The 26985-nt window shown below is 37.2% G+C and overlaps 3 protein-coding genes and 1 pseudogene across 4 annotated transcripts; 2 read left to right on the top strand and 2 right to left on the bottom strand.

Annotated features, from left to right (window-relative positions):
* Window positions 1-1181: 1181 nt before the first annotated feature.
* LOC121944807 (gastrula zinc finger protein XlCGF57.1-like) lies at window positions 1182-4974 on the bottom strand. 2 transcript variants are annotated; one of them, XM_042488719.1, is made up of 3 exons: window positions 4490-4974; window positions 2308-3252; window positions 1182-1294 (listed from the first exon to the last, which is right to left on the bottom strand). In XM_042488719.1, exons 1-3 carry the CDS (start codon window positions 4719-4721, stop codon window positions 1242-1244), a joined length of 1230 nt encoding a protein of 409 aa, XP_042344653.1. In that variant the 5' UTR covers window positions 4722-4974; the 3' UTR covers window positions 1182-1241. The 2 variants fall into 2 exon arrangements, with proteins under 2 accessions (XP_042344653.1, XP_042344652.1); XM_042488718.1 differs by lacking the exon at window positions 1182-1294 and having other exon boundaries at window positions 1354-3252.
* Window positions 4975-6857: 1883 nt separating this feature from the next.
* On the bottom strand, window positions 6858-14008 carry LOC121944712 (zinc finger protein 569-like). The gene is made up of 4 exons (XM_042488602.1): window positions 13736-14008; window positions 11625-12733; window positions 9630-9855; window positions 6858-8171 (listed from the first exon to the last, which is right to left on the bottom strand). Exons 1-4 carry the CDS (start codon window positions 13905-13907, stop codon window positions 7150-7152), a joined length of 2529 nt encoding a protein of 842 aa, XP_042344536.1. The 5' UTR covers window positions 13908-14008; the 3' UTR covers window positions 6858-7149.
* A 472-nt stretch (window positions 14009-14480) lies between these two features.
* grsf1 (G-rich RNA sequence binding factor 1) lies at window positions 14481-23513 on the top strand. Its single transcript, XM_042488408.1, is given in 10 exon segments — window positions 14481-14878; window positions 16074-16218; window positions 18037-18192; window positions 19566-19700; window positions 20060-20198; window positions 20333-20448; window positions 21554-21639; window positions 21747-21818; window positions 21820-21883; window positions 23384-23513. Coding segments are annotated over 10 exon segments (1176 nt in total). The 5' UTR covers window positions 14481-14665; the 3' UTR covers window positions 23434-23513.
* Window positions 23514-24885: 1372 nt separating this feature from the next.
* LOC121944895 lies at window positions 24886-26714 on the top strand (annotated as a pseudogene).
* The last annotated feature ends 271 nt before the right edge of the window (window positions 26715-26985 follow it).

Genomic DNA, 26985 nt, shown 5'->3' with positions numbered 1-26985 from the left:
AGTTCTGTGTCATCATGTCACCAGCAGATGGAGTTGTATTATAAATACAATAAAATATCATAAAACAAGTGAAAAAATACCTTTCTTGTTGTAACAGGAAGTGTCTTGTTACAACAAAATATTTTTCACATTTTTACCATGTATTTTCATGTTATAATTAAAAACTTTCCTGTTATAAAAAGGAAATTTCCACTTATAACAGGATATTTTCATGTTGTAGCTAGATTTTTTCCATGTCTTTACAAGATATTTTCATGTTTACAGTTTATAAAAAGATAATTTTCAGTACATTTATATGCATATATTTATAGAGAATAATTGAACACAGCACAAAGACAAGATATTTAATGTTCAAACTAATAAACTTTATTGAATTTTATGCCTGCAACACAAAAAGTTAGGACAGGAGCATATTAACCACTGTATGGCATAATCTTTTCTTTTAACGACACGAGCTTTTGAGAACTGAGGACACAAATTGTCTCAGTGTTGAAAGTGAAATTATTTCCATTCTTGCTTGACTCACAACCTCAGTTGCTCAGCAGTCCAGGGTGTCCGTTGTCGTATTTTTATGCTTCATAATACGCCACACACGTTCAGTGGAAGACGGGTCTGGACTGCAGGCCGGCCAGTCTAGTTCCTGTGCACTGTTGACACAAGTGCCGAACGTGTCTCATTGTCTTGCTGGAATAAGCAGGGACGTTTTTGAAAAAGACACCGTCTGGATGGCAGCATATGTTGCTCCAAAACCTGTATGAACCTTTCAGCCTTCAAGATGCCTCCACAGATGTGAGGTCACACCCTCATATGACCACAGATGCTTTGAACTTTGAGCTGGGAACAGTCTGGATTGTCCTTTTTGTCTTTAAGCCAAGATAGCATGACGTTCAAGATTTCCAAAAACAATTTGAAATGTGGACTCCTCAGACCACAGCACACTTTTCCACTTCGCTGCAGTGCATCTCAGATGAGACCCGAGCTCGGGTCCAGAGAAGTCGGCGGTGTGGCTGGATGTTGTTTATATATGACTTTCTCTTTGCATTGTCGAGTCTTAACTTGAATGTGTTCACTGACAATGATTTTCCGAAGAGTTCTCGACAACTTGTGATAATATCCTTTATATAATCATGTTAGTTTTAACTGCAGTGCAGTCTTAGGGGTCAAAGGTCACTGGCTCACTGGCTTTCAATATTAGTTTTCAGCCTTGCCCCTTATCTGCAGAGAGTCCTGAAAAGGTGAATTTACATCAGCTGGTGAACACACTTCCACTGGTGTCTTAGCTTGAGGTTTTCTCCTGTGTAAAGATTTAGATTTTAAGTAAAACTCGGCAGTTATTGGTTGATGTATGCCTGCAAGTTGTTTTGAAAATAAATCAAAACAATTGGTTAAAAACAAACCCCCCCAAAAAAAAGATTTTGAGTAAAACTTTTCTTCAAGTGTTGCAGCTACATGACTCTTCGCTTCTGTGAGTTATTGTGTTTTGACCATGAACCACGTGAACTCAATCGTCTCCGAAATGTTTTGCCAATTCAAGGCTACGTGACTTCTCGGTATGTGATCTGACATGCTTTGACAAGTCAGACGAGTCACAGAATCTTTTCCCACAGATCTTGCAAAGGTGCGGCTTCTCACCAGTGTGGGCTCTCCTATTGTGAACCAACAGTTCACAACTACGTCTGAATCCTTTCCCACATGTTTTGCAAATATACGGCTTCTCACCTGCGTGGATTCTCATGTGGACCAACAAGCCACTGTTACGGCAAAACTCTTTTCCACACGTTATGCAAATATACGGTCTCTCGCCTGAGTGGATTCTCATGTGCACCACCAAGTTACTGTTACGAGTGAATTCTTTTCCACATGTTTTGCACGTATACGGCTTCACGCCTGCGTGGATTCTCATGTGCACCAACAAGTTATTTTTACGGCTGAATTCTTTTTCGCATGTTTGGCAAGTGTACGGCTTTTCGCCTGTGTGGATTTTCATGTGGACCGACAAGCCACTGCTACAGCTGAATTTCTTTCCGCATGTTTTGCACGTGTACGGCTTCTCACCTGTGTGGATTCGCATGTGGACTTTGAAGTCATGGTTGGAAGTGAATTTTTTCCCACATAGTTTACAAGAAAATGGCTTTTCTCCTGTGTGGATTCTCATATGAGCCATCAATACGGATTTATGATTAAAGTTCTTCCCACAGGTGTTGCAAGAAAACGGCCTCTCACCCGTGTGCATCATCAGGTGCGTCTTCAAAACTGACTTAAACTTAAAAGTTTTCTCACAAGTGTCACATTTAAAAGACTTCTTACCTGTGTGAGTTTTATGGTGAATTGTTGACATAGTTGGGTTTGACAGACTGCTGTAATCGTCTCCCACATATTTTGCAAATATAAGGCTTCGTCCCTTCGCTGTATGTGACCTTACATGCTTTGCCATGTCAGACGAATCACAGTATCTTTTACCGCAGATCCTGCAAAGGTACGGCTTCTCACCAGTGTGGGCTCTTCTATTGTGAACTATCAAGTCATGATTACGTCTGAATCCTTTCCCACATGCTTTGCAAGTAAACGGCTTCTCTCCCGTGTGGATTCTCATATGAGCAATCAGTACTGATTTCTGTTTAAAGCTTTTCTCACAGGTGATGCAAGGATATGGCGTCTCGCCTGTGTGTGTCATCAGGTGTCTCTGCAGATCCGAGTTGTACCTAAAAGCTTTCCCACATGTGTCACATTTTAAAGACTTTTTATTTGTGCCAGTACTGCGGTGAAATGCTGACAAAGTTGGGTTAGATACATTTTTAGTTTTGCTGTTGCATTTGTGATGTTGTTTCCTTTGTTTTTTATTTGTGTTTCTTGTTGATCCTGCGTCTCCGTGCTCACCTCCTTCCCGATCTTGGCTTTTAAAGGTGTGAGAGAGGAGCTGGTGGTCACTGTGTGATTCTGATACCACTGAACTTATAACTGGCATTTTGACTGAAGACTGTTTCTCGGCCTCACTCAGAGTCTCATCAGGATTGAGGCTCAGAGTCTGATCTTCACTGTGGTCACTTTCCTCACAAGTCAACATAAAGGCATCAGTCTCCTGCTTCAGGACGAGCTGCTCTCCCTCCTGACTGGTGCAGAGCTCCTCCTGCTCCTCTTTAATACGTGGAGGCTCTGGGTCCTCCTGGTGCAGACTGGAGCTCCTCTCCTGAACACGGAGCTGCTGGTCAGCGGGAAGCTCCTCCTGCTTAAAGACATGTTGCTGTGGGAGCCCTGGAGGGACACACAACCAAAGAAATAAGATACTGTTGATGGGAGAGAAACAGACATCTGAGCAAACATGTACATATTTAAAATCACAATCCTGTTCGTTTTTAACCTTTAGGGCGCACAGAATGTGCTTTTCAAAATGAAACTCCAGAAAATATTATATATTCATAATATTATTTAGGTTTTTTTTAACCAACACTAGCCCGAATCATAAATATAAAATATTAATCAATTTTCAGATTTTTAACCCTTTAAATGCCAGAATGTTTTTTGATTAAAAATAAAACCCCACAAAAAAATGAATTATTTTCAATAAACTATATCCTTAGTAGATTATCAGGAATAGTTTAATGATTAGCAGCAACACTGATTTTATACATTATTTTTTACTCACACTCGTTCCGCTGCGCACACAAAATGTGCTTTTCAAAATCAGGATATAAAAAATATTATATATCAATATGATTTTCGACTGTCATTGAGATTATTTTTTTAAACAGCAATTTTCAGGATTTTCACACTTTAAATGCCAGTTTTTTGTTATGATGCCACTATGTTTTTAGATTATAAAAATATATATTTTCAACATACTACATGCAAAATAGATGTTTTTGTGATTATCACAGCCTAAGATATTTCAATGGCTAGCAGCAAAATTGTTTTTATACACTATTATTTTTTGTCAAATACTAACACATAAAACATAAAAACATGATTTATTGTCAATATACTACATACCAAATGGGTATTTTTACTGACATATTCCTTTATTCCTTTATTGTAATTATCACAGCCTGAGATATGTCAGTTTTCTGCAGCAACATTGACTGTGATAGTGCATCTAGTGGAAATAGCATGTATTTTCTCCACATGCCAAATTAAAATGACACAGGTTGAAAATAGCAAAAATTACAAATTCTGAGGCAAAGGTCCAGAATGACACCCAGAAATAATACAGTGAATGTTTTTATGCTTTGATTGCTGTGGGATCAAAAATTGCAGTTTGAATGAGTTTAAATGGTGCATTTTTTTCCCACTTACCTGTATGAATGAAACAATTTTGTTTACACTGTGACTTATCGTAGGAGCTGAGCTAGAAACTCAAAGATTTAACAGAAATACAATATGCATTTTTTGCCAATATGCATGAATGATCACAGTCGAAATTATTTTAGAAAAATTAAGAATTAACAGTCCGTAAAATGCGCCAAACAGTCACTGAGGCTTAAAATCATCTTACCGATCCTGTGTAGATGTATTTGGGGTTTCCAGATGACATCCAGCAGTCTGCGCTGACGGTCGAGCTCTTCTTCGTACTGGACGATAGTTGTTTTAAAAGCACCCAATATTTCTTCAGCGGCAGCAGTCAGCCGCTTGTTAACAAACTCTCTCAAATACTCAACTGAAGACATTTTTTCTTCATTAAAAAAATCAAAGAAGTAAAATGTCGTCTTCCAGTTAATCCCAATCATTGACGGAGCTAACGCTGCTAGCTGCTAGCGCGGCTCTGGTTTGTTTACTTCCGCCGGTTGTTACACTATTAAGCCCCGGCAGCGGAAGTGAGCCAGCATATCGTTCCGCTTTTACTTTGAGTTGCAAAATCTCTCGTAATTTCAAGGCGAAATTTGGTTATTTTATCTGCACATTTAACCGATGTCTTTTTTTCTTATTCCAAAGGAAATATATCTATCAACATACAAACATATAGTACATACACACACACACACAAACACACACAAAATGACACAATTAAGTCGAAAATAGTAAAAATTACAAATTACCCCTTTTTTCCTTTTTTTTTAACCTGTTCCCACAAAATGCACTGTCAAAATCAATGTTTCTGCAAATCATTGACATATCACAGGCTGTGAACATGAAAAACAAAACACTATTTTGTATGTAGTATATTGAAAGTAGTTAATTTAATAAATCTAAAAACATAGTGGCATCAGAAACAAAAACCTGGCATTTAAATGGTTAATAATAATAATAATAATAATAATAATAATAATATATAACTAGGATTGATGTTGGTCACAAAAAATAAACTCAGTGACAGTAGAAAATCATATTAATATATAATAATATTACAGCCCCATTTTGAAAAGCATATTTTGTGTGCAGAGTGGTACGAATTTGTGTAAAATTAGAGCTGCCCTAAGGGTTGAAATATTATAATGTCAGTATTAACATTATTGTTTAGTACATCATCAGTACCCTACTAATAACAGTTCATCAGAATAACAGAAAAAAAGGTAAATTATTAAATAATAATAACAAAGATTAGTAGAAGACATCTGATTTTATTGAAATGATGATAGTACAGTATATACAATGAAAATTAACACAATCGTATTCAGTATACTTATTGTTATCCATCGTTTTCACACCACACTGTAAACAAAAACGTCACTGTCCATTTCAAAAATACCAAAAAATAAAGTCAAAATAAGTGTATAGTATGCCTTAAAGCCAGACCTTAGTAAACACAGTTTGTTGCCTTAAGGAGTGCCCACTGAACAAATGTTACTGAGCACAGAAAGTTTGACTAAAATAATCCATTCCAAGTAACATAAATATTAATTTTAAAAAAAGTGTTGTTTTTTTTGTTTTGTTTGTTTGTTCTTTTTTTTTAATCCTGCAAAAAATGTTTAACTGGGTTTTATTTTTATTTTTTCTGCATCATATTCCCAGTAGAGTCATGGCAAAATGTGTAATTGCACAAATAATTTAAGTCTTTACATACTAAATAAAAATCGCTTTATTTATTTTTGGCTGTTTTAGCAGTTTTCATCAGTTAACATATCTGTCTGAAGGAGCACTAAAGTACAATATTTGTCCAGTGTAGTGATACATTTTTACTATTGACCAGGAGCCACTGTGACACAAAATGAAAACGTAACATGTTGACGGTCCCTCGGTCAAACGTCCAACCATTAAGCACGAGGAGGTTCATCGTCCTTCTGCTGCCAACATGTTGTTAAACTGACGTCACTGGATCCTCCGTGAACGTGCGTCCGGTATCAAACTTAAAATTAGTTCAGTCTTTGAGCACATGTAGTTACATTTCACCACTCAGCATAAGGCGGCTCCACTGATCAAACTACCGAACGGCATCAAATCGTACTTTAATAACTTGAAACCTGGAGCGACATAAGTGTGCTTGTGCCCGCTCAGATGCCTTTCACAAGAATTTAACCTTTGATAGCTGAGCAAAGTGGTGTGATGTCTTTCAAAAATACGAGGGAAAAAAGGCAACGAGAAAATCTGTAAGAATTGTTCCACAAATTGCAGGAAATTACTGGATTTAAAAAAATATTTAAAAATATCTAGGGGAAAATGTCCAGGGAAATTTTTTTTAAAAAACCCCACAATATCTATAAGGATAGAAATTACATTAATATTTATGTTAAATTAATTTAATTTTAAGCACTTGTCTTAATTTTCTTGCTTATTTATTTTTCTTCCCTTTTATAAAAATGTTATTTTACTTTTTTTTTCTTTTTTTATACTGTTATTTTTAAACTAATTTCAGGAATGCTTCTTTTACTTTTCACCAGTTTTCTTTTTTGGGTAGTTTTTGGGTAATTTCGTGTTTTGTTGCTCATTGCCTTTTTCCAACGTTTTTGAAAAAAAAAAAAAAAATCAAGCCAATTTTCTCAGTTTTCAAAGGTTTAACTTAATCTCCAGCTGTAACATTAAAACGCTTGTTATAACTTTACACTAAAAGAACCGCTCGTGACTATGACTACTTTTGCTATTGATGAACAGATTTTGCTGTAGGATGAATATGGTATTATATACAAAGTGTTTTCAAAGATTTAGGAGATTATGATTGTTTCAAAGAAATACTGTTGACGGAAATATGAGTACTGCAGAAGGAAAAATGAAAAGGTGAAGTTAGTGCATTCTTCTCATGTGGTCTTTCAAGGTACCACTGAGTCTGAAATGTTTCCCGCAGACGCTGCACGAATACGGCTTCTCGCCTGTGTGGGTTCTGATGTGGCCGATCAAATGGCCGATAAGTCTGAAAGCTCGCCCGCACGTTTGGCACGTGTACGGCTTCTCACCTGTGTGAGTTCTCGTGTGGATTTTCAGGTGACTACTTGATCTGAAATCTTTCCCACACGTTTTGCACAAATACGGCTTCTCGCCTGTGTGGACTCTTACGTGAGCTTTCAGATCGGACGATCGACAGAATCTTTCCCCGCAGGTGTTGCATAAATACGGCTTCTCACCTGTGTGGAGTCTAATGTGAGCCTTCAGTATTGACGGCTGATTGAATCTCTTGCCACAGGTGTTGCAAGAATACGGCTTCTCACCTGTGTGAATTTTCAGGTGTCTCTTTAAATCTGACTTACACCTAAACACTTTCTCACACATGTTACACTTGAAAGACTTTTTACCTGTGTGGGCGTTGTAGTAAATCGTTGACAAAGCCGGGTCGGTTACATTAATAATGTAAGTGTTGCTTTTGTAATGTTGATTCTGAAAGTTTGGCTGCGCATTTGTGGTCGATCCCGAGGCTCCGACATCACCTCCTTCCTGATCCTGGTTCTGAGAGTTGTAATAAAGGTACCAGCTCCTCTCGCTGTTTGGCTCAGGCGCCACAGAGCTTTTAGCTGGCATGTAGTTTTGAGACTTTTCCGTCATCACACTCTGAGTTTCATTGAAACTAAAGTTAACCGTCTGATCTTCACTGTGGTCAAATTCCTCGCAAGTAGGAGTCAACATGAAGGCATCGGTCTCCTGCTTCAGGACGAGCGGCTCTCCCTCCTGACTGGTGCTGGGCTCCTCCTGCTCCACTTTTATACGTGGAGGCTCTGGCTCCTCCTGGCTCAGACTGGAGCTCCTCTCCTGAACACAGGGCTGCTGGTCAGCAGGAACCTCCTCCTGCTTACAGACATGCTGCCGTGGGAGCTCTGGAGGGACACACAACAAGAGGAATTAAGACACTAATGTGGTGATAGAGAAACGGTGTCAGGGAGTAACTAATAACAAATATATCTAAATGCAATCAGTTAAAGTTAGGGACAAAAACATGTATTTAGATTTTAGTTGTTAATCACAACTTTGATGATTACAAAGAGGATACATCCGAATACATTCTGCTGGATAAAAAGTTTCAGTGTTGGGAAGGTTACTTTTGAAATGTAACGGGGTACAGATTACCAGTTATCCTGTTAACACTGGAATATGTTACATAACTGTTTCAATGACTTCATCAAACTTATTTAACATATGACATTTGAATTCTTATGATTACTTTGCTGAAAAATGTTTTCAAAAGGGCAATAATGCCAGAACATACAACTGATTTTAGGGCCACATTGAGATAAATCTTTTTTTTTGAGACTTTAAGAATAAAGTCGTAGTTTTACAAGAAAAAAGTTGTAATTTTATGAGAATAAACTTGTGATATTATGGGAACAAAGTCAGATTTTTACATTCTAAATAAATTCTAGTGAAATCATAATATTACGAGAATAAAAATAGTAATTTTACGGAAAAAAAAGGGATGTTGTATTAGTGAAATAAACATATTACAAGCTAACTACAAAACTAGAGAGAGAACAGGCTGCGTCCTTGGCAACAGGTTGTGCTCTTTTGTTTTATAGTTTGCTGCTAACATGTTTCTTTCAACGACATAACATCCCCTTTCTCATAAAAATACGACTTAAAAAAAATCCTGTAAAATTAAAATTTTATTTTGTGATATCACAACTTTACTCTCCTAATATCGCAACTTTTTTTTTCTCATAATATTTCAACTAAATTCTCAAGATAACGCCTTAATTCTCATAATATTTTAACTTTATTCTACGTAATCTAACTTTTTTATTCTTTAACATGGCCCTGATCTCTGTCATAGAAAAGACCTAAAAGAATAACTACACAAATGTTCAAAATTGGCAAAAAATATGCCAAAAAAGGCACTAATGCATGTCCAAATGATACAAAGTGTCATGAATATTTTTTTATTCAACATGTAAACTTATCACTGAAAATATTGATTTATTTATTCAATATGTAACCCCTTTATAATCACCACCAATTTTATAAACAAATCCTATTTAATTAGAGATTTTCTCCAAGCAGCTTTCACTAATTAAAATTGCATTTACATTGCAATTTAATTACTGTATAACAAGTTACATGTAACTAGTTACTCCTGAACACTTAAAAGTTTTTATGTACGATTGAAATTATTGCTGAGCATCTTTGCAGACGTGTTGCTGTTGGATCTGTGGGACAAAGGAGGAGGATGTAACGTTACTGTAATGATGACAAAAAACACCTAAACAAACACATATGTACAACACTAAGATCCTATATACCACAGTCCTCCGTGAGTACTCCAAAGAGCGAGTTTTACACACCGATGCTGTGAAGCTTAATTTCGGGTTTCCAGACGATGTCCAGCAATCTGCGCTGACGGTCGATTTCTTCTTCGTACTCGACGATAGTTTTCTTAAAAGCGCCGAATATTTCTTCGGCAGCAGCAGTCAGTCGCTCGACGACGAATCCTCTCAAATAATCAACCGAAGACATTGTTGTTTGGCGAGGGTTGAAAGAAATATCTGCGCTACAGACGTCGTCCTCCAGCTAGCACATCCAGCGAGCTAACCGATGCTAACAGCTAACGGTCGCTGTTTACTTCCGCTGGGTGTCGCACTTCTTCTTCTTCGTCGGTTGTTTTAGAGAAATGTTTTTATGTTGTTGTTTTTTTACCGCCACGCTCTGAAACGGAGTGTGAATCCACCAATATGTTCTCCTGACCTCTTTTAAATCACTTTTTAAAATGACCTCTTAACCCTTTGAAACCTGGATTCACATCACATCAAATCAATAGCCGTGCGCTGCATTCAGATGCATTTTGTTTTGTTTTGCACTGCTAGACTCGTATTTTTTATATTTTATATATTGTATCTTCTATTTTATGTTTTTTTTTTCTATATTTATGTTGCACCAACCCACCAGAACAAATTCCTCGTATTGTGTTAACTATACCTGGCAATAAATCTTTTTCTGATTCTGATTCACAAGTATTTAAATAAGGTGCAAGGTAGATTTATTTGTCATTTTTTAAACATTTTTTCAAAACATGAAGGAGAAAGGTGAGTTGATTAAAGTCACCAGCTACTATGAATATGACATCTGCTTGCTTGGGCATGTTGCTGCTGATGGGTTCATACGATTCCTGCAGTAAGAATGAGCAACTTGGCAAGAAATGTCCAGTGGATTGCAAGAAATTGGCACATTTTGGGAAATTAAATTCAAATTTTAGTTTTTTAAATTAATAATAATTTTTAAAAAAAATCTCTAATGAACATAATTATATATTTAAAGTTATTTCACAGGATTATTATGATTTTTTAGAACTTTTTTTCAGGTCATGTCTTGATTTTTCTTATTTTACTTTCCTGTTTTTTGTGTTTTTTTGTGTGTTAATTTTAAGGTAATTTTCTTGTACTTTTTTCACTATTTTTGGGGGGTCATTTCCACTTAAGATGCTCATTGCCATCTTACAAGATACCTGAAAGAAATTTTAAAAAGCAGCAAAATGACTGAACAGAGGAAGAGATTAAAAATGAATAAATAAAAAACAGTGAGCTCACATAAAGGCAAGTCTATGAAATATTTATTGATCAAATGTTTATTGAGATTAAGAACTGGACAGGATCGTTATAATGGTCAAAGTGCATGCCAAAGCCGGATGTAGTTTACAAAGCACATTGTGGTGTAACGTTTGCCTGTGTGTTCCCCTCCCCTCCCCCACCCCACATCCAGGTCCCTAAATCACAGATCTAGGCACTGTACAAAAATAAAAAAATACAAAAACAATTAAATAAATAAGCCAAACAACAAAAAAAGCACCCACCCATCCCTCCAAACACCCAAGGCCAGTCCAGAAGTCCCAGAAATAACGTTTAGTAATTGGACACTGCGAATTTTCTCCACCAAATGGTATCAACAGAAATAGCGGATAATACACATAAGCTGTATTTATACGTGGGAAAAGATGTAACATTATAGATGTAATATATATGTAAAGTTATCAGACTGATTGACAGGTTTAAACAATCACAGTTCAAATTAGATAGACAAACACACGTTGTTACAATAAAGCACTTATGTGAAATATCCCGACCTACGACATGCAACCATTTTTTTAAGCCGCTGTAAGGCCAACAAACCATAGACGCCTTTCATTTAAGTAACCTCTGAAGATAATGTGTCATCAAGTAACAGTAGGCTTTTAATTAACATTCAAAGTTTTGTCAAAGATTTGGGAGAATATGTTTCAAAGAACTACTGTTAACATAAGTATGAGTAATACAGAGATATGAGGGGAAAAAATCAGGTTAGTGGTTTCTTCTGATGTGGATTGTCAGTTCATTGCTACGCCTGAAATCTTTCCCACAGGTGTTGCAAGAATACGGCTTCTCGTCTGTATGGATTTTCATGTGGCCTATCAAGTGAGCGCTAACTCTGAAAGCTCTCCCACATGTTTTGCACGAATACGGCTTCTCGCCCGTGTGAGTTCTCATGTGGAATTTCAAGGCGCTGCTGACTCTGAAATCTTTCCCGCACGTCTTGCACAAATACGGCCTCTCACCTGTGTGGATTCTTATATGAGCTTTCAGTAATGACGGTTGAGGGAATCTCTTCCCGCAGGTGTTGCAAGAATACGGCTTCTCACCTGTGTGTGTCCTCATGTGGCCTGTCAGTTGACTGCTTGATCTGAAGTGTTTTTCGCATATTTTGCACGAATACGGCTTCTCGCCCGAGTGGATTCTAACATGAGCTGTCAAATCTGACGCCCGACAGAATCTTTTTCCACAGGTGTTACAAGAATACGGCTTCTCACCTGTGTGGGTTCTTAAATGAACCTTCAGAACTGATGTCTGACTGAAGCTTTTGCCACAGGTGTTGCATGTATGTGGCCTCTCACCTGTGTGTTTCAACATATGCCTCTGCAAATCTGACTTGCACCTAAAATCTCTTCCACATGTGTCACATTTTAAAGACATTTTACAGTGAATTGTTGACACAGTTTGGTTAGATGCAGTGTGACTGTTGCTTTTGTGATGCTGATGCTGTAGCGTTGTCTCTGCGTCTCCGTGCTCACCTCCTCCCTGATCTTGGCTCTGAGAGTTGTAAAAGAGGAGCTGATGGTCACTGTGTGCTTCTACTGAAATGAAGTTCAGAGGGTTTTCCTCCATCACACTCTGAGTTTCGTTGAAACTAAAGCTCACAGTCTGGTCACTTTCCTCACAAGTAGGAGTCAACATGAAGGCATCGGTCTCCTGCTTCAGGACGAGCTGCTCTCCCTCCTGACTGCTGCTGAGCTCCTCCTGCTCCTCTTTAATCTGTGGAGGCTCTGGCTCCTCCTGGTCCAGACTGGAGCTCCTCTCCTGAACGCAGAGCTGCTGGTCAGCAAGAACCTCCTCCTGCTTACAGACATGCTGCTGTTGGAGCTCTGGAGGGACACACAACAAAAGGAATTAAGATCTTACTGATATGGGAGAGAAACAGTGTTGGGAACTAACCAGCACAAAACAGGGACACCCAGCAGCTCCACTGATAGAGGAGTGGGTACCCCACATGCAGACGCTGAGTCCTCGCTGCAGGTTTGACTCTGGCCTCGGCCCTTTGCTGCATGTTATCCCATCTCTCTCCTCTTTCACCTGAAGTCTGTCCTATCAATGAAACGTCCAAAGCCCCAAATCTCCTCAAATTACAGAACCTAATACAAAATAAATGTAATTATTATGATTAGCGACAAAACTATGTGATTAAATTGCACTTATTAATCCAAACTTTGATAATTACAAGGACTTCCATTCAAATACATTCTGTTTGATAAAGAAATTAAATGTTGGAAGAATTACTTCTGAAATGTGATGGGCCATAGATTACTGGTTACACTGTTAAAAGTTTACCAAGTTATGTAACTTTTTGTAATTACTTCAAATTAATTTAACCTATGTCACTTGATTACTTTTCTTCCATATGATTTACAAAAGGGTAAAAAGTACATATGCATAACTGCATGAATGTTGCACTTAATTTTGTTTCAAGCAGTTGTCCTAAAGTTTGCCAAAGATGGCTTTCCTACACTTGATTTTTTATTCAGATTGAAGTAAGTAACTGTAACTAATTACTATTACATTTATTTTGTAATTTAATTACTGTAACTAGCTACTCCCCAACACTGAATAGTTTATGTGTATTATTCATACAACACTGAGTGTTTTGTTCAGCATCTTTTGACATGGTCTTCCTCCAGACATTTTTCCACTTTATTGCCCAATGAAAAACATTTTTTTAGAAATATAATTTTACATTTATAACATATGCAACACTTACGTATAACGCATTACATGTCATACGTAGGTATCACATGTATTTAAAACATTAAGATCCTACATTTTTCTACACATTTGTTAGAATAATAAAAAACATTACAAACGTTGCACACCCTCGCTGTATAAATGTATTTCGGGTTTCCAGATGTTATCCAGCAGTTTGCGCTGACGGTCGAGCTCTTCTTCGTACTGGACGACAGTTTTATGAAAAACTCCGAATATTTCTTCAGCGGCAGCAGTCAGCCGCTCGATGACAAAACCTCTCAAATACTCAACTGAAGACATTGTTGTGTAACTATAAATTAAACTGATTAAGATTTGTCTACGCCGGGACTATAATTGCCTACTGGTTAATTCACATGTCCGTTTGAGCTAAAGCTACTAACGCCTTCTTTGTTTACTTCCGCTGGATGTCCCACTGTTAAGTTCCGGCAGTGGAAATTAATTCACCTTTCGTTCCGCTTTCACAGGGTTGTGACTCGCGTGAAGGTAAATCTCTCTAAGACATATTTGTAATATGTATTGAGAAGGTAACGTCCCTTACGATATTTAAATATGCTTAAAATGTCCCCCTATATATTTATAAAATACAAACAAAAAAATCAGTTCATACGCGTGGTATATATATATTTCATCTGGCTGTTTTTTTATAGTAGAATTAAATTAATAAATATTACACAATAAAAACAGGCAGTATTAGCCTAGTGGTTGTAGAGTTAAAACATTTTACAAACATCGTGGCCTCTGTAAATAACATAGACATATATGCGTAAATAATTTCTGATGGTAATTTTTCGGCTTTTATTGTGAAAAATTAACCGGATGTAGCCGTGTTTCGCTGTTAGCTTTTAGCTCCGGTTCAAAGTCTGTCCTTGACGAACCCACGTGAAGGAGTCAGGCTTCCTGTAACTGTCTACTAAAGCGATAGCTAAACCAAGTAGTTAAATTAAGATAGAAACTGACCTAAAACTGTAATTAAATTAACTTATTCCAGTAAAGAAGGCTCGGCTCGGCTCGGCTCGGCTCGGCTCGGCTCGGCTAACATGTCTCGGGGCAGTAAGTCGTTGTTGTTTTTGCTGCAGCGGTGTGTCGCAGTCAGACAGGTAACATTACCGACAGCTATCAAAACAAGATGCAGCAGCTTGTTGTCCGGCGGGTGCGGGGTCATTCAGCAGCGGACTTGGACGTCAACACAGCGGGCGGTGTGTCAGCTTCAGTCCGCAGTGAGAGCCAGCCGGTACCGCTTCTGTACCAAGGTGAGTCCCATACAGAGGACAGGTAACGTTACTGACTCGCTACTGTTGAGTGTTTCAGTTTTAAACTGGCCTATATTTTTACTGTATTGGATGTATTAAGAATACCTGTTGACTAATAACAGTCCCGCGTCCTAAAGTTTAGTTCAGATTAGTTCAAATCGGATCAGGTCACATATAAAGAACTTGGTTTTGATCTGGATTAAGGATTCAGTTTGTATTGTTCAATTCTTTTTGTAAGATTAGGATACATTTGATCAAAAAGAAAAATCAGGATTGTCCTTAACTAAGCAGAAGGCTGGATTTCAGGAATAATATATGTACACACACACACACACACACAAACACAAACGACACAAACACACTCACACATATATATAGATAGATATGAGCAATTTAAAAGTTTTATTACATTGTGTCCCTAAAATCCAGCCTTCTGCTGGGATCAGGATTATCCTGGGAAAAAAAATCTATATATACTTTAAAAAAGATATATTTTACACATGATTTGTTTAACAGTTGCAGTGATAGATAAAGTAGACATTAGACTACCTATATAGCCTTTCAGTAATGTAAAATTGAAAAAATGAAATAAAGTATTTTGTCCCCATTAACTAATCCCCATATAGCTATCAATGTGAAACAAAATAATTAAGGATGAAATGACAAAAATAGCAGAAAGACTGGAAACTGTTTCAGCAATTGACAGTAAAAATATATACATTTCATTATTTTGTTCCAGGTAGTTTTCATTTAATTTTAGTAAGTGCTAATATTAATGCATCTATTAGCTGTTACAAGCAAGTAATCTTGGCAGGCAAAAGTCAATGTTTGGTCAATGCTTTTTTTGTTAATTCACATATTAAATATCAATTTTTACATGTAAAATGTAATATAGTATTAATGTTAACTACTGAAGAACTGAAGAATGACTTTATAACTCAGAAACTACAACCGAGACATCACATGAATGCAGCAAAAGCCTCAATATAAAACATTTTCAACACTGAATTTTATTACTGCAAGTGCATGCTTAATATGGCACACTGTGATCAACATGGTAATTGTGGACTGGATTTATAAAATACCTGAAAATAACCCAGATGTCAAAACTATCTCCTGTTGGTCCCTTTAGGAATTAACTGCAGCACTTGAGCTTCTCGCCTGTTTGTGTCTGATTTTACGTCTTGTCTTCCAGGCAGGAGCACCTTTTGAAGAAGAATACCCTCCGCTTCCCACCTATATACCTGATCCAGAACCAGAGACGAAGGATGTGTACATCGTGCATGTGAAAGGTCTCCCGTGGGCGTGTTCGGCTCAGGACGTCCTGCAGTTCTTCTCAGGTGAGAGTTTGGATTTGGGGAAAATCTCGAAGTGAGCGTCATACCTGTTAATGTTTACAGACACATCGGTATTTGGGTGTATGCTGGCGATTGAAATAAAAATACAGTATAAAAGTGTAATATATTATTTTTAGTCATGCATTTTTTGACACCCATTTTTTCCCTAGTGTTTCTATTCTATTTGAATTTAACTATGTAGGTTTCAATGAATTTTTTTGTACACAATTTGTCACTTAGTGTTAATATTGTTTGTTGTAAAAGATCATTTTTGCAGCTGCTGAAACATCCTGCCTCAGTATATGCTATATTTTTGTCTCAAGTCTTAAATCTAGTTAGCACTGAGTTGACAGATTTATGTCTACAGACATAGACTTTCAAAACTCTTCAAACCTCACCTGTCCACCATCTACAACCTCACAAACCTCAGAAAACATGCAACTTCTAGTTCCTTTTTCAGCTTTGCATTTGTGTATTTGTTAGTTTTTTTATGTTGTCTAGTCCAGTTTACTCTACTATGTAAAGTGTCCTCAGGTCTCTTGAAAGGTGCTTTGTAAAGCCAAGATATTGTTGGTGTTATTATTATTGTTATTATTATTTTTATTATTATTATTATTATTGTTGTTAGTAGTAGTAGTAGTAGTAGTAATAATAATAGTAGTAGTTTTAAAAGGCTGAGATGTGACACCCTTTCTCATTCTTAGACTTACTTTAGTCACACACTATCATATTTTGCAAAGTAAATTAATGTTGCACCGCCACGCTGTCACTATTTGCAAGACTATAGTTTGACTTCCTTAGAGATTATTTCTGATCCTGCTCCTGGTAGAAAATATCACACCAAACTCCTTTTAAGATATATGACATTTTAACATTTTATCACGTCTGCAAAAATGCTTAACTCCAACTCAGCGCAAGATAAAAGACGGCACGTGTTGACAGTATTCCTGTCAATTCAGCATCAATATAATCCTTAAAGATAAGATGTACAAACTTAACATTTTGGATTTTGTTGCTTCAACTTGCTACAAGCCTCCTTTTGTTAACTGCTATTTTAGTGTAAGGAGATTGTGGAAATGTGTGGCGAACCATTAACATTAAACCGGCACCAGTTAATGCATCAGATGAACTTAACACCAGCTTTCACCAGTTTCTTCTCCTCTGCCACATTTACACACTTGTTTTTATGTATGTAATATTTTATTAACATATTACATTTTAATATTTTTTAGCATTTAGTTTTTTTTATTTTAGCGTATTGTTAGTTATTTTATGGTATATTTTTTATTGTATTTTCTACAGATATTCTATAGTTACATATCCTTTTCTTACAGAATATGAAGAGGTTTTTTTATTTATTGTGATGTTAATTTTCCCTTCTACTGTGATATAGTGTATATGTATTACTGTGTTTTTACTGCTCCCATGCTTGCTAACCCCCTGAAAAAATATATCAAAATCTAAATAAAACATTCCACTTTTCCGCAATCAGTCATTATATACACAGAGCGGCATTTTGGTCATTTTGGTTCTGTGCCAAAATGCAAACGGTGCTTGATAGTGGACACTAACGCGTAATCTCTGTGTAAAAATGGCTAAAGACTGACTTAAAAAGGCTCGGACGGCATTTTGTGACCACCTTACACCAAACAATCGAGATTATGGAGCGCATCACAACTGCAGCAAATTATTGCTGAAAAATTTGCAGAAAAATCTGAATTGAATTGTTCATTCAAGACATTGGAAATTTGTCTGAGACAGTGCAGTCGCTTGAAAATTCATTTGTTGTAACGCGTGTCTCATATCCTGAATGTGTTTCAGAGTGTAGGATACGTGATGGGTCAAACGGGATCCATTTCACTAGGACCAAGCAGGGGAGGTCGACGGGACAAGCCTTCATCGAGATGGAGCACGAGGAGGACGTCAGCAAAGCTCTGGAGAAACACCGGCAGTACCTCGGTCCACGCTACGTGGAAGGTTCGTCTCTCAATATTAAGAGATGAGGAAATGCAGATGCTGATTGGCTAATTCGATACGCCACAGCTGGAAAATCAACAGTGTAAATGTCAGTCAGGGTTCCCACCTTCGTGAACAACCTGGAAATTTCACAATCACATGTTCCAGGCCTGGAAAAATAGTTGAATTTGTAAAAATCATTGAACATTTTGTAAAAAATCATTGAATTCCTTTGGTGTGTAATGAAATTAATCGTTTGTAATCTTCTGTGGATAATTTCCCAAGTCATGTAACATAATGGTAAAATTCTCTTCTTTAGCTGTCATTCGGGGCTCAGAGGTAGAGTGGTCGTCCTCTGATCGGAAGGTCAGCGGTTCGATTCCCGTATATATCCTTGGGCAAGATACTGAACCCCAATTTGCTCCTGATGCTGCGTCATCAGAGTGTGTGAATGAATGGTGGTACCTTGTACGGTAGCCTCTGTCACTACTGTGTGAATGTGTGTGTGAGTGGGTGAATGTGACATGTCCTGTGAAAGCGCTTTGAGTAGTAGAAAAGTGCTATACAAGTACAGTCCATTTACCATTTAACATACCTTTAACTCTTTGAAACCTGGGTAAACATTTATTTAAAAACCTGGGAAAAAGGCAATGAGCAACAAAAGATGAAATAACCCAAAATATGCAAGAAATTATCAAAAAGTACAACAAAATAACCTGAAAAAAGTGGGGGAAAAGAAATAGAAAGTTTAAAAAAAAGAAATTTACTTGAAAATTAGTGGGGCAAAAATAAAGAAAATAGTTGAGAAAAAGGGAAAAGCCCTGAAAATAAGTGGGAAGCATTTAAAAAAATGCAAAATTATGACCACCAAAAAGTGCTGTAAAATTACAAGAATTTTGTAAAATAATTTTAGATGTTTAATAATAATATTTATACATTTTGTTTTTTCCTAGCTTTTGAAAAAAAACTGTTAATTTCTTGCATTTTGTGGAACATTTCTTACCAAGTTGCTGGTTGCCTTTTTTAATGTTTTTGAATGAAATCACACCAACTCGCTCTGAGTTCAGAGAGTTAATATGTGTCAATCTGTGTTTTACGGTCACATATTTTTCTTCTATTTTTCATTTTAAGTCATCTCTGCCCTCACGTTTGAGTTTGAATTGTCATGTTTGAAAAAAAAACACACACAAAAAACGGGCAAGTGGGGCAAGATTGAAAACTCATGGAAAAGTTCCTAAATTGTATCCATGAAAATGTGTGGGAACCCAGCAGCTGCCAACACTGTTACGTCTTACAGGGACACTTCAAGAGGACAGAGCCATTGTTAACGAAATAATGTACTATGTGGGACAACTTAGCCATTTAATTGTCAAAACAAATATTTGTTTTTGCAGTATATGAAGTAACAAACAAGGATGCTGAAGAAATCCTGAAGAAAGCCGTCCATGTTGGACAAGAAGTGGGGGTTGTGCGGCTCAGAGGTCTCCCCTTCTCCTGCACCGAGGTCGACATCGCCCGGTTCTTTTCAGGTAAACTCCTCCCACCTCAGCATTCACTGGAAACACTGAAAATAATAATAATAATTCTGTAGTTTCATTTTCCAGATATAAGCAGATATTTTTCCCTACCTTTTTTAAAAATCATATTCTAAATTTACTATTTTTCTTGTAATTTGCAGCATGTTTCTTGCCAAGTTGCCCCATGATGTTTTTTTCCTACATTTCCCAAGTTTTTGCAAACAACAACAACAACAAAAAAATTAATTGTTCAGAGTCCGAAGGTTTAAACACTTGCGAAAGTCGTCTGAAAGCAGCACAAGAAAAGTGATGCCGCTCCGGGTTTTAAAGTTTTAATGAAGGAAGGGAAATTTTGAATTTGTGTCTTTCAGGTTTGGATATAGTGGAGAATGGAATTACCATCGTCAGAAATTACAGAGGAAAAAATACCGGAAACGCTTATGTGAAATTTTTCTCAAAAGAAGCTGCCAATGAAGCTCTGCGGAGAGACAGACAGGTCATTGGAAACAGGTAAGCTGCTGCACGCGGCCACATGAAGGCCTGCACCGACTTTATGATCCTTTTTTTGCTCATTTCTGGACGACAGAACACAGTATAACAGAATGCAAGTCGCGGATCAGCCCTGTTTTTGTGTTATTTTGCAGATATATCGAGGTGTTTCCCAGCACAGATGAAGAAATTCATTCCTCTTGGAGGAGGAGGATGAGATCAGCGTCTCCTCAGATGACCCGCCCTGAATCAGCGGACTGGTGGGATTCTGGTGAGGAGATTTTCAGGCTTGTTATGTTTTTAACTAAAATTGAGACCAGATCTTACAAAATGCATCTTTTAAAGAAGAGTGATTCATAGATCAACAAAAGCTACAAAAATTAGGCTAAAAATCTACAAAATTAGAATTTATTGCTCAAATGTTTTTTCTTCATCAGCAGCTGCTTAAACCCCTATTTCTTATTTTTTTTTTATTATATCAATTCGATTTTCTTTTTTATTTTTGGCATTTCCAACCCTCATGGGTTTATAAGTCACCAAAAGTACAGTTTCATTTGACAAACATTTCATTACAAAATTACAGGTTATTTTCCAGCTTGTCCTTTCACAAAATATTCTGCCTTTCCCCCCAAGCTTGGCGATTAAAATCTGCTAAAAATAAAGGTTCCCCTCTTTAAGCACAATGCCAGTTTGTCATATCAGTAATTATAATTATTAAATTAATAAATAATTAAATAATTAATTAGAGTTTATTTAAACCAAACCCGAGCTGCTGATTGTTGGAACGGTGGATATGATGCTGATCTTAGTTTCAGAATTTGGAAGAAACAGTTAAAGTGATAATTCACACAAAAATGAAAATTCTGTTGTTACCATATATACTCACAGTCATGCTGATGGAAAGTTGGGTAAAGTTTTATAGTCTAAAAAACACAGATTTTTCATGGGGAAAAGATGTTGCACTCATCAGCCAATCAAGTGAAGCAATTGTTTAAAAAAAAAAAACAAAAAAAAAAAACATTAAAAAATACATAATAAAACCACAAAATGTCTCCATTCTTCCATTAGCACAAGGGTGAGTAGATAATGTTAATTATTGGTTATCTATCACTTAAATTTAAACTGTGGTGATAAATGTCCTCCTGCAACACAAAGCACAACGAGTTTTTGAAGACGGGGTAAAAAGTAAGTGAGAATTGATAAAAACTGATTTTGTTTATTGAATACAAATGAAAGCCAGAGAGTTACATCGACTAGGTCAGTAGACAGTGATAAAGTGAGGAGATAATTGATTTTTTAATTTTGCTCTCGGGGCACAAATTATTTGCTTTTTTTTTTTTTTTTTCGGGTGTAACCTGACATGTCTGCTCTATCAGGACCCCCTCAGAGTTCAGGCCAACTGGATCATTACGTCCACGTGAGAGGACTTCCTTTCCAGGTGTCAGGAGAAGACATTGTTAAGGTAAAAAAAAAATATCAAGATATTGTTAACAAGTTGTTGCTGGTTGAGTTGTTGCATTATAGGTTGAACTTGTCACTTGATTCTTTATTTCACATTTTTCTTTGCAGTTCTTCTATCCTCTAGTTGTGTCCAAGATCATTATTGAATGCGGCCCCGACGGCAGGTTGAACGGAGAGGCCGGACGTTTACTTCAGCTGCCACCAGGACGCCTTGGCCGCCATGTCCAGAGACAGAATGCACATGGGTGAGACGTCCGAGCCGCGACCAGCTGCCCTTCTGAGGCAGATCTTTGTTTGTGATGTGCATTAACGCTGGGGCAGGAAGAAGAAAAAGCATAATTTGGAAATATCATCTTTCTGTCTTAATCCCCTGCTACCTTACAAACACCAGCATGTGCACACTCTTCATAGAGTCACGCAGTGTTTCCCGTACATTATTGACAGGACCAGTGTGTAGGATTCAGGGGGACATATTGGCAGAAATGGAATATAATATATTAAGTCTCCTTCTCCTATAATAAATTTCCTTTAGTGCATTGTTTTTTCTTAAATGTGTCACTGAATGGACGTGCATCTGCATTTAAAGCGCAGCCAAAGGAACGCCCCCCTCTCTGACATGACTTCTTATTGGCCAAAGTGTCTCGTCACAGAGTAGTATGCATTGGTATTTTTGGGGTGTTTTGCCTTTATTTGTTGGGACAGATATAGCGTGAAAGCTGGAGAGAGAGGGGATGACATGCAGCAAAGGGCCGAGGTTGGAGTCGAACCTGCGGCTTGTACACGCCATGTGGGCGCCCCAGCCGGCGTGTTTTGACATCTAACTGTGTGAATTAAGGGTTTATTTCAAGCAAGCCGGAGTTGGTGATTGTTGCAACAGTGGAAAGACGAACCAAGACGGTTTTTGTGAGTTTTATTTTTGTTTTTCGACTTTGAATGAAGTTTGTTTTGTGATGAAAAAATAACTTTCTGTGTGTGTCTGTCTGGTGGGTTTGACGATGGCGTTTAGGGGCTATTTCTGGTTGAAAAAAAGGACCTTAAAAGAAGTCTTCCTCTGTAAGGGTCCTTTTAATAATGTTGTCGATAGGGATGATAACAATTAATCAATGAGCGATTAACCGTTGTAAGGATTTAATTGAACATGAGAAATTAATCCATTAATCGAAAGGCGATGAAATTCTGTCAAAATATGTGCAATATGTTGCTGTGAGCTTTGACTAAGGATGAAATGAATGTTGGTATTGTTTGAAATAAGCAAAGTTTTATCCTTCTTTTTCAAATAAGGAATAATCAGACATTAACTTTACCAATTAGTCTATTGAAGAAAGTGCTTACAGTTTGCACCCCTAGTTGTCAGACTCTAAAATAATCTGAGCCTGTCTGTGATAAAAATAAGCACTTTGAGTGGACGTACATTGACGGTGTGCACGTGTTTTGAGTGTTAACATTACAGCCTGTTTCCCCCCTGAGGCTGCAGCGATCTCTCTCCATATTGGACCAAAATCAAACACTGTTGTTTACATTATTCACTGAGTCACAGAATCGTGTCAAACAGGGTCCAGGTTAAAAAATATTCATGTTTTCCTTCAGATGCTTCAGATTTAATGTCAGGAGATCATCTTCATCCTCTGTAATGCTCAGTGTTTCTGATCTGTGATGACAGTACACGTGTTACAATATAAAAACCACTGATTCATTGAATGCTTATTGCAGTTTCACTGAATATTTGAATCCTCTCTCATTTTCAGGAGAACGATACATCGAGTTATTCCTCAACTCTGCACCAGACTCCAACTAAAGGAGGTGAGAAACACTGAATTAAATCCAGAAAGTTTAAATTCTTGCTCCATGACAGACAAATACTCAATTTTAATATCTCTAAATCCCATTTTTAAAGAAGTAACAAAGACGACAGTATGCATCTCTTAAAAACAGTTTAGTGTTATTGTTTCTCTAACACAGAAATGGTAATTAAAACCCACCAGCTGGAAATTTCCATCTTTTTATGGAACAAGCAATAACACACTGCAGTCTTTGTGCTTATTTCTTTTTGTTTAAGGATATTTTGATATATTTAAATGATTACTTTTAGTATTTTTTTCCAGTCATTATACACGATACAATAAGTACAAACTGTGAAAATATATATTTTTTAATTATTTTAATTTTTTATTGTTCTGTTTTTATATGCATGTTTTCACAGAAAAACAAAAAGCATCTCATTTAAATTTAAATATAAATAAGAAATCCATCACAAATAAATATTGTATATGCAATATTTCCATGCACATATTAGAAAAAAATAAATAATAATAATTATTATCATTTATTATGTTATTACTATTATTATAAAATAAGGACAAAACTACTAAAGCAATAAAATAAAAATTAATAAAGTAAAAATACTGACACATATACTCACACACTGACGTCATCTCCAAGATTAAACCCATCTATTAGATCATTGCATTGACCCTAAACTGTATGTATTGACTTTACTGATGTATTGATTTTCATACAAAATACAAAGAAAAGTTTTGTCCACCCAGGTTTCAAAGGGTTAATATTAAGAGACAATTTGTTTACATCAAGCCAAATTTTGAGAATTTCCCACTCCCTTTCAATAGTACAAGAAAACGTTTTAAATGTGTGGTTTTTACTTCTCTGAGGTTACTTTTGTAGCTCCAGATGTGATTTAACATGATGCATTTTCTCCTGCAGGTGAACAACGGATGCCAAACACACACACAGACAGGAACATTGTATTTATTTTACAGCCGGATGTGGACATCAAACAATAAAAATTACCACTGACAAAATAAAAAAAAACTGCATTCACTGCATTAGTTACAGGTTGAGATCAACAACTTATCATTAAATGTGTATTCAACTGAGTAATTTCAGTTAAGGTTATACATTTTAAAACATGGCACAAAATTCAGCCTGCTGGTGTTTTAATCTGCCGGCAATGTGAAGATGAGTGAAACGTAAGAGTCAAGGCGTTAATAATGTCTCGTGTTAAATTAGAAATCAGTCTCTCTGTTTGTTCTTCAAACGTATGTGTGATAAAACAATAAATTAACAAAACACAGAACCTTTCTCATGTGTTTTGTGAGCGTGACTGGACATTAAATCTCTCGATCTGTGTGAGATGTACTTGAAAATGTTTTGGTGATGGTAGGTATTTTATTGACAAAAACATTTGGATCCCGACAATTTTATAAAATAACCTCCCTAAATAGAGGTGAATAAACACAGAGGGAGAACTGCCATGTCTCAAGTGAGTTTCCACAATGAAAAGAATCAACACGTCAAATGTAGTTTCTGAGTGAAAATGAAACATGTACACAGCTCCTGCTGCTGGTGACACGATGACACTGAATTTGCTGCTGACAATAATTCAACCTGAAGGAAGAAAGTGAAAGTAGATTTTGACGTTTTTGATCAGAGCTGAGACGCCATCACAGGGTGTGAGATCTCTGCTGGAAAACTCACATTTGGACAATTTTGAGACGTCAAAGGGAGATATTTTAACTTGGTGAGTCTTGCTTTTAAGAGACATTTTAGTTACCGAGACAAATGGCTGAGAAAATTGCTCTTGTTGAAAGTTACCTGAGCTGCCATGTGTGTTCAGAGACTTTCAGAGATCCTGTGTCTCTGAGCTGCAACCACAGCTTCTGTTCAAGCTGCCTGAAACAATTCTGGGAAAAAGCTAAAAACAAAAACTGTCCCATTTGTAAAAGAAAGTCTTCAAATGATCATCCAGGAGACGTGAACTTTGGACTGAAGCAACTGGCTGACTCTTTTGCTGAGAGACTGAAAACTGGATTATCTGAGACAGAAAAAAGAAGAGAAGACACTAAGTCTGTGTGCAGTAAACATCAAAATGAGACTAAATTGTTCTGTAAGGATGAAGACAGAGCTGTCTGTCCTGTCTGTGAGTTTTCTCTCCACCAGAGTCACAGGTGGTTCCTGTAGAACAAGCAGTCAGTGAGCTGAAGGACGAGCTGAAATCTGACTTAAAGTCTCTGCAGGACAAGAGGGACAAATATGAAAAAGTGCAGGAGACATACAGAGAAGTGAGTCAACACTCCAAGAAGCAGCTGTTGTCCACAGAGAGACAGATCAGAGCAGAGTTCAACAAGCTCCACCAGCTCCTGAAAGAGGAAGAGGAGTCCAGACTGGCAGCTCTGAGGGAGGAAGAGGAGCAGAAGAGGAGGACTCTGAGCAGAGAGATGAGGATGATTGAGGAGCAGATCTCCTCTCTGTCAGACAGTATCTGTGCTGTTGAAGAAGAGCTGCAGAAACACAAGGTGGTTCCTCAGCAGTTATAAAGACACTCAGAGCAGAGCCAGAGTCCAGAGCTCACTGTCAGATCCACAGCTGCTCTCAGGAGCGCTGATAGATGTGGCCAAACACCTGGGCAACCTGTCCTTCAGGGTCTGGGACAAGATGAGGGACAAGGTCCACTTCAGTCCTGTCATTCTGGACCCAAACACTGCAAACCGCTGTCTCTATCTGTCTGATGATCTGACCAGTGTGAGAAATGGAGACACAAAGCAGCAGCTTCCTGATAATCCAGAGAGATGCACAAAGTACTCCACTGTTCTGGGCTCTGAGGGCTTCAGCTCAGGAAAACACAGCTGGGACGTGGAGGTGGGAGACCATCCTCACTGGAATATAGGTTTGGCTAAAGAGTCAGCTGACAGAAGGGAGAGAGTTATGCTTCACCAAAATCTGGAATCTGGTGTTTACGGCATGGCAATGGAAAATACACTGATGCTGTTGGTAAGACTGTCAGAGTGAAGAAGAGTCTCCAGAGGATCAGAGTCCAGCTGGACTATGACAGGGGGGAGGTTGTCCTTCTACGACCCTGAAGACATGACTCACATCTGCACTCACAGAGACACTTTCACTGAGAAACTCTTCCCATATTTAGGTGTTGGAAAGGCTGGTGATGCTAAAACTGCTGATATCAAAATGTGTCAAACTAAGATTTCTCTTTGATGTTCAGACATGTTTGTGTTTGTGAAGATTTCACTCAGACTTCACTGTCTGTCTCACTGGAAAAGAAAGACAAATAAGAGTTAACCCTTTGAGACCTGAGCCTAGATCTTGATTTATTTCAAAAACACAGGAAGAAATATAAAATAAATGTATATAATAAATAGTTAAGAATAACTGCAATAATAACAATTATAAATATAGCTTTCTTGATGTTTTCTGATTTTTCATTTTATTATGATCAACTTATAATTTTTTCAGTTTTCTCTTTCTTTCTTTCTTTCTCTCTTTCTTTTGAAAATAATTGACTTCTTTTGCCATGTGTTTTTCAAAAAACAAACACATT

Source organism: Plectropomus leopardus, chromosome 6, assembly GCF_008729295.1.
Source record: "Plectropomus leopardus isolate mb chromosome 6, YSFRI_Pleo_2.0, whole genome shotgun sequence".
Classification (NCBI taxonomy): domain Eukaryota; kingdom Metazoa; phylum Chordata; class Actinopteri; order Perciformes; family Serranidae; genus Plectropomus; species Plectropomus leopardus.
This window is presented reverse-complemented; position numbering and strand designations above follow the sequence as displayed.

What these genes read in the sequence shown, in the direction of transcription:
- LOC121944807 (XM_042488718.1), bottom strand. Translation starts at nt 4,721, where the DNA reads ATGATTGGGATTAACTGGAAGACGACATTTTACTTCTTTGATTTTTTT. An exon ending in AATACATCTACACAGGATCG is followed by an intron (nt 3,253 to 4,489) that starts GTAAGATGATTT and finishes GTGTCCCTCCAG; the next exon opens with GGCTCCCACAGCAACATGTC.
- LOC121944712 (XM_042488602.1), bottom strand. Translation starts at nt 13,907, where the DNA reads ATGTCTTCAGTTGAGTATTTGAGAGGTTTTGTCATCGAGCGGCTGACT. An exon ending in AATACATTTATACAGCGAGG is followed by an intron (nt 12,734 to 13,735) that starts GTGTGCAACGTT and finishes GTGTCCCTCCAG; the next exon opens with AGCTCCAACAGCAGCATGTC. An exon ending in TGACAATCCACATCAGAAGA is followed by an intron (nt 9,856 to 11,624) that starts AACCACTAACCT and finishes TGGATGTGCTAG; the next exon opens with CTGGAGGACGACGTCTGTAG.